The sequence below is a fragment of the Chiloscyllium plagiosum genome, chromosome 5, assembly GCF_004010195.1.
Source record: "Chiloscyllium plagiosum isolate BGI_BamShark_2017 chromosome 5, ASM401019v2, whole genome shotgun sequence".
NCBI classification, from domain to species: Eukaryota; Metazoa; Chordata; class Chondrichthyes; order Orectolobiformes; family Hemiscylliidae; genus Chiloscyllium; species Chiloscyllium plagiosum.
The window spans coordinates 109652927-109665706 of record NC_057714.1 but is presented as its reverse complement, the minus strand read 5'-3'; the positions used below and the strand labels follow the sequence as shown (position 1 = coordinate 109665706).

Sequence of the window (12780 nt, the reverse complement as noted above, 5' to 3'; positions counted from 1 at the left end):
TTAACATATTGCAATCAATCAATAGTGTAACTATTAATTCAGATTCAATTTCAGGAAACAATATTGGAGTTTAACTTTGAATCACTCAGATAGAAAATTCATATGAAATATATAGTTACTGAGCTGTTTTGCACTTAGCACTTCAATCAAAAAATTTAATGGTCATCAATAATTACATTCAAAATACACAAGGCGGCAGAAAGGAGCTAGTATTCAGAAGCATTGAGTTCTGAACATTTTGCCTAAGAGCAATCTTGACAGTAACAGAATTTTAAAACTTGTGCCAATTGTGTAAAGTCAAATTGCTTACACTAAACTAATTCTTCTTTATCAGAAAATCAAATTAATATTAAGAAATATTTCAGACATTGCCTTTCTGAAGCATATGGAAACCATGAATCTTAATTACCAAACATGATGAGTTTTTATGTGTGAGGTTAACACACAATTATGTACACAACAGTACAAGCCCTGCATTCATCCACCATGACACTGGCGGTCTGTCTGTTCTTCCCAACCACCAATAGATTCTTCCCAGATCACCATTCGATGTTCCATCATGACTACGAGACTGTGACAGCTCCTAAATGTGCGTGAGAAGCCCATAGTACAACTTCTTGAACTCCTTCAAAATATCCACCTGCTTTTGTAGGCATTTGCCATATGAAAAGACTTTCCACCCAAAAGATCTCAAGCCCGTCAATTATGCTACTTAGAGTAGGAACCTTACTTGAAGAGACTGCAGTTAAATTCTGAAGGACATTCAGGAAAGCATTTCTGCTCGATTTTCTGACTTCATATAATTCACGTCCCCTAGCCCAACATCCCCTAGCTCCCCAAACTTTGTTTCTAGGAGATGTTCTTGAGTCAACTGAACTGTAATTATGACAAACATTGACATGCACAGGAAAGCAGTAACTATTTGCAAGTACAAGGTGATGTCATCAAGCATGCGGTGAGATGGACAAACGTGATAGCTGACATAGCAGTAATGAAGAAACTAAGCACTTACATGATGATGGTTTTCTTGGGAACTTTAGTCTCTTGTTCAGTGACTACAAGAAACAGGATGAAAAGCGTGGAATCAGAAATGAACAGGCTGAAATGATGGAATCCACTCTTGCAGTCACTGCCATGATAAAACCATATTGCCACCTTATCATTTATTCCCACAAGAATCAAGTACTGGGATTCTATAAATTCACTTTTGTCTGTTTTTTACTTGACTGAGCAGTGTCTAGTTGCATTTCTGCATGCTAAACAAATGGTAACATTCTATTAAAGTAGCAATCAAGGGAAACAGATGATGTTTATATGGTTTACAGTTGTTCCTGAAAATAATCAGTGATAGAAGAGTAGAATATTACTTAAATGTAGCAAATAACTTGAGTATTGCTGAAAAACGTTTTGATTAAGCTTTTTGTCTTGTATTCATCAGAACATTCACAAGTATCAATGTAAAGTTGGACAATATTTTAATATATTTTGAGAAAAACGTGCTGATTGTGGATTCTGCCAATCAATCAGCATCTTGTATACCTGCATTAAAAAATATTGTTGCCCCCTACATTGCATTCTTGGGAGTGTCGTGATGAGTGCAAGGCAAAAAGTTTTGCCAACAGGTGTCCTTTTAAAGCAATACTTGCATTTAACATTATTAAAATGTTATCATTCATGCAGGTTGTGTACAAATAATAGACCAGTGTTACTTCAGTATAAATCCAATTTGAATAGTGTGGCCTCCAAACTCTTAGGCAATTTGCAGGAACACAATACTATCAAATGGAAATCACAGAGGGTGCAAGGTTCATACTGTCCCTTTTGAAAAAATGATTAATGGAATATGGATGCTCCTGGCATTTATTGCCCAGCCCTAATTGCCCTTGAACTGAATGATTTGCTAGGTCATTTAAAAGGAAAGTTAAAAGTCAACCACGTTGCTGAGGGTTTGGTATCCTGTGTCTGCCATATCAGGTAAGGATGGTACATTTCCTTTTGTAATGACTTAAGTGAATCAGATGTATTTGTAAAATAATTGATGACAGTTGTCATGGTCACCTTTACTAAAACTAGTTTTATATTTTTTCAAGCTGCAGTGGGACTTGAACCCCAGAGCATTAGCCTGGATCTATAGAGTACTAGTTTAGTAAATCACTTTACATCACCATTTCCCCTGAAAATTATTAATTTCATCTATAATATTTAATATTAATCACAAGCTAACTACTAGCTCCAAACTCTTTGGATGTTATGGACTCAATTTCAAATCTGGGTCAGAAAGCTGAAGTCCATGTAATTTCTGTGACCCAACACGACTTTACTCACATGATGCTATTTTTAAATGTTAATGCATTAATCGGATAGGAAGTGAGTTTGGGACCCAATCAGTGGAGCTGATTGTCTCCTATAAATGTAAGCATCTGTAGCATGTGGGCGGCAAAGACACACTGCAGTTATGATAGAGCAATCTTGGAGGGCCTACAGCATACAAGTTTGAGAACGTGTACGTACATCCAAATTAGAGGTAATCAACGTATTCAGTGCAAAGATCACCAAGTCCTGATACTTCTTAGTGTATAACAAAAACTGACACTTTGCCCTGCTCTGAACCCTGTGCACTAATGTACACCAGACGGTTCAGGTTTGGTGAAACCCCATTTTAGAATTACATTTCCAATCTCCCAATATTCCTAAAGGAGTAAATGGCACACAACTGGAGGCAATGGGTTCTCTAATTACCAAATAATCCCCCACACCTTTTAAAACTGGAGCATATCAAATCCAAATCCATTCTACAGAAACATGATTTGCTCATAAATGATCCTGATAGTGCTGGTAATTTACAGTCCAGTCCATTGGTATGGATTTTATCTGCCTTCAGCTGGGAATAAACTCAAAATGTGTTGTTAGTGTTACCAGCTCATTATGTCTGTAACATTGTCAGACCTATTTGGAAAGATACTTACTGTTGGGTATCCGAAGCATCTGTCTATTTTGGATATGATATATTGAAAGTAGGGTCCTAAAGTATAAATATGGCCCTGAGGATATTTTAGGTCAAAGTGGCTAAAGCCTATGCAATACAAATTGCAATCAATTCCATGGATGATAGAACCAAACACAACCATTGAAAAATTGGTTTTGTGGGGCCATAAAGAGATTTTATTCATTAGTTGAATGTGGCTTCATAGACTAGTCCAGCATTTACTGCTCACCCCAATTGTTCCTGTGAGCTTCTTTAACTGCTACAATCCATTTAGTGCAGGTGCACTCACAATGTGTGCATGTGTATATATGTGTGTGTTTGTGAAGGGGGCAGATTCCATGATTTTGACCCAATGACACTAAAGGAATGGTGATATATTTCCAAGTCAGGAGGGTGAGCGACTTGGAGGGTAATTTGCGAACAGCAGTATTACCGAGTATCTACTGCTCTTGTTCTTCGAAATGGTACTGGTTGTTTGGAAGTGCTGTGTAAGGAGTCTTGATGAATTTCGGCAGCATTGTACACAATGCTGTTAATGTGTGTCGGTGATGGACGGAGTGAATGTTTATGGATGTCAATCAATTAGGCTGCTTTGTCCTGGACAGTGTAAATCTTACATGTTGCTGGATTTGCATTCATCCAGAAAAGTGGGGAGCATTGCATCACACTCCTGGCTAAAGTTACATGCTTTATAATCCTCGTCAGAATGGATTACATAAACAACTATTTCATAAATTAGTTGGTATTCAGGGCACACAGATTTAAAATAGTTTGCAGAAGAGTCACGACGGATTGAGGAGATGATCCGAAATGCAATGGATGGAAGAATAACTGAAGTAGACTCAAAGAGAGAATACTGGTATTAACTTTTATAAAATTAACTTAAGTAAAAATTTTGGGACCATAGGGAAAGTGTGAGGACACAGTTTTGAACTTTTAGCAGAGGTATGATGGGCTAAATCGTTTTTTTTAGAATAAGGTGAGTACCTTGATCGCTCTGACCAAGAAACCAGATGCTGCAACATAAAATATAAACTTAATTTTCCAGCCAGGAGGACCAAAACTACTCTTTCAGGCAAACAAGAAAAATTTAAGAGGGTCATTTTAACCTAACCGGCCAGTTGGAAGCCTGAGATTGCCTGTGTAGCCTACTTGGATTTCAGCTAGATTTCTGATAAGGTCTGACATGGGAGACTGATAGCAAAGGTCAGTGCACATGGGATGCAAGGAAATTTGGCAAATTGAATTCACAAGTGGCTGAGTAGCAGAAAGCAAAGGGTGATGAGTTGAGGCTGTTCTTCTGATTGGAAAACTGAGTCCAGTGAAGTCCCACAGAGGTCAATGTTCTGGCCGTTGCTGTTTGTGGTTTATTTAAATGATTTACATTTGAATGTAAGAGGGTTAATCATAAGTTTGCAGACAGTTAAAAAATTGGTGGGGTGGTAAATTGTAAAGACGACAGTCTTAGATTACAAGAGGAGATAAATTAGTTGGTCACATGGGCTGAGCAGTACAAATGGAATTCAATTCAGATGTGACGTTGATGCACTTGGGCAGGATAAACATGGCAAGAGAATATATGATAAACGGTAGGACTCTCAGAAGTAATGATGATCAGAGGGATCTTGGTGTGCATGTACACCAGTCCCTTAAGGCATTAGGGCAGGTCGATAAAGTGGTTAAGATGGTATATGGTCTTTATTAGTCAAGGCATACAGTTTAAGATTAGGGATGGCATGCTGGAACTATATAAATGTTGGTTAAGTCACAGCTGGAGTAATGTGTGCAATTCTGGAATCCATATTATAGGAGGGACGTGATAGGATGCGGGGAGGGGTGGAGATAGGGTGGAGAATTTCAGTTATGAAGAGAGGTTGGACAGTCTGGCGTTGATTTCCTTAAAGCAGATGAGATTGAGAGGGGACATGATGAGATGTATGAAATGATAAGGGCCATAGAAAAAGTCAACAGAAATAGACACTTCCCTTGTAGGGATCAATGAAAAAGGGGATTTAGATTTAAGATAAAGGGCAGAAGGTTTAAAGGAGATGTGAGGAAAAAACCTTTTCACCCAGAGGATGGTGGGAATTTGGCACTCACTGTCTATAAGGGTAGTAGAGCCAGAAACTCTCATAACAGTTAAGAACTTCCTGTGGAAGTGGCGGATGTCGGTACAATTACAACATTGAAAAGACGTTTGGATAATTGCACAAATAGGAAAGGTTTAGAGGGATATGACCCAGGAGCAGCCAGGTGAGACTAGTTTAGTTTGAGATTATGTACGGTATGGACTGGTTGGACTGAAGGGTCTGTTCCATGCTATACGACTCTATGACTGTCAGTATGTAGATGTGCATTTGTGATGCCAAGTACTGGAAAATGGAATTTGAATAGTGAAGTGGTTGTTTTTGACCGATGTGAATATGATGGGATGAAGGGCCTTTTTTTGAGAAAGTTTACCGATGACACCAAAATTGGAGGTGTAGTGGACAGCCAAGGTTACCTCAGAGCACAACAGGATCTTGATCAGATGGGTCGATGAGTGGCAAATATAGTTTAATTTAGATAAATGTGAGGTGCTTCATTTTGGAAAGGCAAATCTGGGCAGGACTTATACACTTAATGGTAAGGTCCTGGGGAGTGTTGCTGAACAAAGAGATCTTGGAGTGCAGGTTCATAGTTCCTTGAAAGTAGAGTCACAGGTAGACAAGATACCAAATAAGGCATTTGGTATGCTTACCTGTATTGCTCAGTGCATTGAGTATGGAAGTTGGGAGGTCATGTTGCAGCTGTCCAGGACATTGGTTGGGCTACTATTGGAAAACTGCATTTAATTCTGGTGTCCCTGCTATAAGAAGGATGTCATGAAACTTGAAAGGGTTCAGAAAAGATTTACAAGCATGCTGTCAAGGTTGGAGCATTTGAGCAACAGGAAGAGGCTGAATAGGCTGGGGCTGTTTTCCCTACAGTGTTGGAGACTGAGGGGCCAAGGTCTTTTCCCCAGGGTAGCAGAGTCCAAAACTAGAGGGCCTAAGTTTAAGGTGAGAATAATAGAATTAAAAGGGACCCTAAAGAGCAACATTTTCACACAGAGAGTGGTGTGTGTATCCAAAGAGCTGTCAGAGGAAGTGGTGGAGGCTGGTACGATTTCAACATATAAAAGGCACCTGGATGGGTATATGAATAAGAAGGATTTAGAAAGATATGGGCCAAATGCTGGCAAATGGGATGAGATTAATTTAGGATATCTAGTTGGCATGGATGAGTTGGACTGAACAGTCTGTTAGGCGAAAGTGAGGACTGCAGATGCTGGAGATCAGAGTCAAGATTAGAGTGGTGCTGGAAAAGCACAGCAGGTCAGGCAGCATCCGAGGAGGAGGACGTTTGAAGGGCTTCTGCCCGAAACATCGATTTTCCTGCTCCTCGGATGCTGTCTGACCTGCTGTGCTTTTCCAGCACTACTCTGATGAAGAGTCTGTTTCCATGCTGTACAGCTCTATAACTCTAATCTGTCTCCTTCTGAACTTGCTGTACTCCATTCTCTCAGGTCTGACGCTGACATTGTTATCAGATCTAGAGGAGCTGAGGAGCTGTTGCTGCCTGGCGAACTGTTTTCTTCTTTACAGGTAGTCATAGGGAGTCACAGTCATAGAATTATACAGCATATAAACAGGCCCTTTGGTCTAACATCCTTGTGTCGACCAATAAACACCAATTACACCAGTTCCAAATATCTGCACTTGGTCCATAGTATTCTATGCTCTGGGATTTTAAGTACTCATCGAGATGCTTTTTAAATGTTGTGAGAGTATTCTATCATTCTTGTGCAGCATGTTCCGTACATGTACCATTGTTTGGGTGAAAAATATTTCCTCAGATCTCCTCCAAACCACTTGCTCCTCACCTTAAACTTACACCCTCTGGTCTTAGATACGTCTGCCATAGGGAAGAGATTCTCACGATCATCCCTGTCTATCCCTCTCATAATTTTGTATACCTAAATCAGATTCTTTTAATCTCCTTTTCTCCAAGAAAAACAAACCAAGTCTATCCAGTCTCTCTTCATAACCAAGACGTTTCATTCCAACAAATATCGTGGTGAATCTCCTCTACATCCCTGCTATAATGTGGATTCCAGAACAATACCAACATTTTGTACAGTTTTTGCATAATCTCCCTGGTCTTAAACTCTACGCCTTGTCTAATAAAGGCAAGTATACTATTTGCCTTCTTCACCACCCTGCCTTTCTATGCTGACATCTTCAGGGATTTATGGACTTGTATACCAAAGTCCCTTTGTTCCTCATTACTCCCTAGGGACATTACATTCACGGTGTACATCCTTCCCTTAGAAACTTATTAGATGATAAATGCCAATTCTCTAATACTTATTTCTATCTCTGGCTGATTATCACAATTACTGGAGACCAAGCAATTGACTCCAGAACGTCCTCATCTCCAGCTTTTCATTTCATTGAGAAGTTAAGGTGAGGAGTGGTTTAAAGGAGATCTGAGGAAATTTTTTTCACTCAGAGGGTGGTGGATACATAGAACATGCTGCTTGAGAGGATGGTGGAAATAAGTACTTTTGTAACATTTAAGAACTTTCTCATTTCAGTTATCTAATTTCATACAATTAGCATTTACTTCCTTCCCAATATCCACAAATTAGGCTGCTCTGGTACACCTGTCATTTCAGCCACTTTCAATCGCAACTAAACTTGCTATTTTGGTTTTATTTTCTCCCATCTTGTTCAGTCTCTAACTACATCCATCATTTTAAAAGTTTCAATTTCCTAGCTCTAACCATTTCCTCTTTCTTGTGGATGTCAAATATCTATACATCTCTATCCATCATCAGGATGGACTGTAAACTCTCTGCTTCTTCCTCAAATGGAGGTGTACCTAGTTCCATTGACCACCGTCCTTTTCCTAATGCCCTCATTATGTATTTTTGGCTGAGAGACCATATATCCATTAGTCTGATGAAACAATTGAGACCCAAGGAAAACATTACTTGATTGGCAACTCTTGCCCTCTGATGTCTTCTGTCAATTGGTTGTTTGCATAAGATCCTCATGAGTCTATGAACATTCAGCCTGTTAACTGTTTCTCCCTTTATAGTGTTGCTGTCAATCCTGCTGAGTTTTTTGCTACCATTTTTGATTTATATTACAAAAAAATTGATGTATCTTCAGGACAAATTCAGTTTCTGCAATCTTTTACACTTCAGTCTGTTCTGACATAATGCAATAGTTCTGTTCTCGTGTAAGCCTGCGTTATAAGAAAATCGTAATAGTAGCACTATTTAAACCAATGAGACCAGAATCATGTTATAGCTTATACAGGTAAGAAAAGTTAGTGTTCAACAAATAATGATCTTAATTCTTCAACTGCGTTATAGCCAATTCGTGTTGAAGAAACGCGCGCTATAGCAGAACCGACTGTACTTTGAAGTAATAAATGCCCTTACTTTGGATTTATCAGCTTTTAACATTGAGGTTATAAATTAAACTGGTTATTTTGAGTTCTTTTAAATTTATAAGAAACTAAATTACAGCACCCAAATATAACTAGAAATTAGCTATGTTTATTTTTAAAGTGATTTTTCATAACTTGATGTTTTGGGATTAATAACATTTATTAATAATATCCTGATTACTCTTTTCCGCCATCTACCAGGTAGAGCATTCCTAACCACTCAATGCATAAAGACATTTTTCCTCATGTTGCCTCTAGTTCTTCTGTCAATCTTTATCCTTTGGTTACCAATGCTTCAGTTGCTTTCCATTTATCAAAATCAACACTACTTTATGTTACAAATTGAATTAAGGAAAAAAATCAGGAATAATGATTTTTAATTGATAACACTGTAAATGAAAATAAGAGAATGGAAGATAAGTTAAAAAGTTACTTGCATTGGTATTTAGAGAAAAGAATGATCATATATTAGATGACCTAAAGAAACTGATATTGAATCAAGGAAAGGGACTTGTGATAATTAATGTCAGCAAATTAACAATAATGAAGAAAATTATGACACTACCAAGTGACAAGAAATAGGTGAAAACTGCAGATGCCCTAACTATAATGTCCCTAGGCTTAGTTCAGGAAAGATTTCTTTATATTAGAAAATTGCACATCAGTCTTCCATTTAGGATCTACTGGAGAGGGAAATCACAGAATTATAGACCATTTAACTTAAGATTTGTAGCCAGAGAATTTACAAGTTTGTAATTAAAGATGAATTGTCTGAATATGAAAATTTTCAGCTGGTCAGGGAGATCTAAGAATTAGCATGGATTTGTAAACACTAATTATACCTCACAAAGCTGATTAAGTGTACAGATTTTGAGCAATAAATAATTAAGGCAGATATGAAGTTATGGGTGATGTTATGAAGGTGGGAATAGTCAATCGCAGTTATGCCCCAGATGACCAGCGCGATGGTGTTGGGAAGGTTTACTTCACTACATTCTGTGGAATCTTATTGTACACAATAGAATGCCATCTTTGCCTAGAAAACAATAAATACTACACCTAAGTAACTCATTGAAACATTTGGGATTCCTTAAGCATGCAAAAGATGCATGAATCTAAGTTCTTCTTCTGCAGAAATATGAGATAATGCCGCATTTCAAATGAGGCATAAGTTCTGGCCTCTCAACATCTACTTACAGCCACGACTTAGAGAAGCAAAACCTTCCTGTCCCTATTTCTGAAGTTTGTTATTTTAATAATTATTGTTTCTTGCTTTGAAAACAAATATAATTCTGATTTTTTTTCTAGGTGTTCAAGCAATGCCGCCATCATTTAAAGCTTTGACTGCAGTTATTTCTGAAAGGCAATAAGACACAAATGCAACTGAAATTGTTAATGATGCATAAATGTACTAAAAGCAGACATACATGAAATACAAAGCAAACAAAACCATGCCAGAAAACATTGCTCTCTACTGTTTGCGAATAATAAAGAATGCAGTAAGACCAGAGAATATAAATACTAATTTGACACATTTTGGTTTCATGCTTAAGTCTTTAATTGACCAATTAAGTAGAATTGTTAAAAAAAATGCCAATTTCTACTTGTGTAAATATCTTATAAACTACTGACATGGTTTACGTTTAATGCATAGCTTGCATACTCTGAACAAAGTGGACAATGATGCCATATAGGATTCCTGAAGAAGGGCTTATGCCCGAAACGTCAATTCTCCTGTTCCCTGGATGCTGCCTGACCTGCTGCGCTTTTCCAGCAACACATTTCCAGCAATGATGCCATATACTCCAGTTTAAAACTGGACTCAATAAATGGAGTTGCAGCTTATCCAGCACACATAAAATATAAAATTATTAGCCTCTAAAATACATAAGTTGAAAATAATTAAAAGATAAAGAACACCATTGAAAAAAATTCTTTAAGTATTAAAAAACATTTCAGAATTATGATACTAAAATATTTAAAAAGAGGTCCAATGTAAAGGAAAGCTGTAGCTGTTATTTAATGCTTTGTAAGTTGTATCTTACAGTGGCTGTTACAAGGTGTTTCTTTTTTCTTCATATTTTCTGTTCATCATATGCTGAACAGTTGAGTGATGAAAGCCGAGGAAATGAAAAGCTTTTTCTTTCTTTGCATTTTTTAAACTATCAAGCAGTTCTAGGTCCTGTGTCTTGTCTCACTGGTGCAATACCATGTCCTACTAAAAAATCAAAAATCAGCTCTCTTCCCGACCTCCATCCCAATTAATTAGAAATGACCCTTCTTCATCTAGAAGACTTTGCTGTGACTTCTCTAAAAAGGGTTTAGTTATGATAAACTTGCCAAAACCCATGCTTATATGGTCTCAAGATGTTGTGATGCTAGACACTGCCAACAAAAGGTACTGCATTTGGCTTTATCAAAACTACAATGTAATTTGGTCCCTTCAAATTCCAAAAGGTCAGTGACACTTTCCCTCTTTAAGTGGAGGTAAAATGTAACCTGTGATTGTGAGAAATCTGACTTCAAATAGAAAATGCTAGCTACATACAACAGGTTGCTCTGCATTGTGTGGAGAAAGAATAACTGAATAGTTTGTGTGCTACTGTCTTGTGATCCAAAATATCATATTCAAAATCTGCAAAGAAAACTTAGCTTATCATGTACTTTCAGATTTTCTGTATCTGTTTCCGACAAAACAACATATATTTATCAATTATTAGGAGGAAATTACATTCTGTACTATTTTACTAAAATATTAATCATTTGCTTTAAAATAGTTATAAATCAATTGATACAAGTTCATAATGATTTTGTGAAATGACATTGCTCAATATAATTTTCAGGGTATAGCCTTTTCCATATAGCAGCATTGATTTCAAGGTATTCTACCTCCAACACACAAAGTACAATGAAAAAAAAGTTCAGATATTTATTTCCAGCTTTTATGTATATAATTTTAAATAGAACACCAGTCTACTTAGATTTGGTTAAGTCAAGCGATAACATGATAGGATACAGATCAAATACAGTGCCATTAGTCTGAGTCTTTATTTGGTTTACACCTTTATCATATAATACAATATCCTTTCCTTGTACCAAATCAAACACTAAATATTGTAAAATGTGTGTGTGCATGAATAAACTGATCTCCATGAATCTTCTGGAAACTACTGTCAAAGTGACTAAATTACATTTGAACAACATTGAAGCTTCATGATCAATAAAGGTGAGGTGAGTGACAGCCATTGACATCAAGACTGCATTCGACTGAGTGTGGCATCAAAAACTGACAAAACTGAAATTAATGGGAAAACACTCTGCTGGTTGGAGTTACACCTAGGACGTTGGAGTTACACCTAGGACATAGGAAGAAGGTTGTGGTTGTTGAAGGTCAGTCAACTCAGCTGCAGAACATCTCTGGAGTTCCTCTGGGGAGTCTCCAAGACTCAACCATCTTCAGTTACTTCTTCGTTGACTTTCTCTCCATCATAAGGTGAGAAATGGGAATGTTGGCCTATGGTTGCACAATGTTCAGCACCATTGGGTGACTTGGATACTGAAACAGTTCATGTTCAAATGCAACAAGACCTGGACAATATGCAGGCTTGGGCTGAGAAGTGGCAAGTAAACTTTGTACCAAACAAATGCCAGGCAATGACCATATCCAATATGAGACAATCTAACCACTGTCCCTTGACATCCAATGATGTTGCCATTACTAAATCCTCACTTTTAACATCATAGGGGCAACCATTGACCAGAAACTCAACAGGACTGACCACATACATACAGTGGCTACCAAAGCAGGTCAGAGCCTAGGAATGCTGCAGCGAGTAACTCACTCCTTGACTCCCAAAAGCCTGTTCACCATCTACAAGGCACAAGTCAGGAATGTGATGGAAAACCCATCACTTGCCTGGATGGGTGCAGATCCAATAGTATTCAAGCAGATTGACACTATCCAGGACAAAGTAGTTTGCTTGATTGGTACCATATCCATAAGCAGAAGTTGGTACTGCAGATGCTGGAGATTAGAGTCAAGATTAGAGTGGCGCTGGAAAAGCACAGCAGGTCAGGCAGCATCTGAGGAGCAGGAAAAAAAATCTACGTTTCGGGCAAAAGCCTGAATGGAAGGCTTCAGGTTCCTTATGAAAGGCTTTTGCCCGAAACGTTGATTTTCCTGCTCCTCGGATGCTGCCTGACCTGCTGTGCTTTTCCAGCACCACTCTAAACTTGACCCATATCCATAAGCACCCACTTTCTCCACCACCGACACAGTAGCAGCAGTGTGTACCACCTATAAGGTGCACTGC

The 12780-nt window shown here is 38.0% G+C and overlaps 1 protein-coding gene across 1 annotated transcript in view; it reads right to left on the bottom strand.

Moving 5' to 3' along the window:
* Positions 1-12780, bottom strand: part of LOC122550328 (obscurin-like) — a 784231-nt gene that overhangs the window by 139517 nt on the left and 631934 nt on the right. The window contains exon 89 of the mRNA XM_043691054.1: positions 1013-1055. Within this exon, the coding sequence (XP_043546989.1) occupies positions 1013-1055 (43 nt within the window). The remainder of the gene's footprint in view (positions 1-1012; positions 1056-12780) is intronic.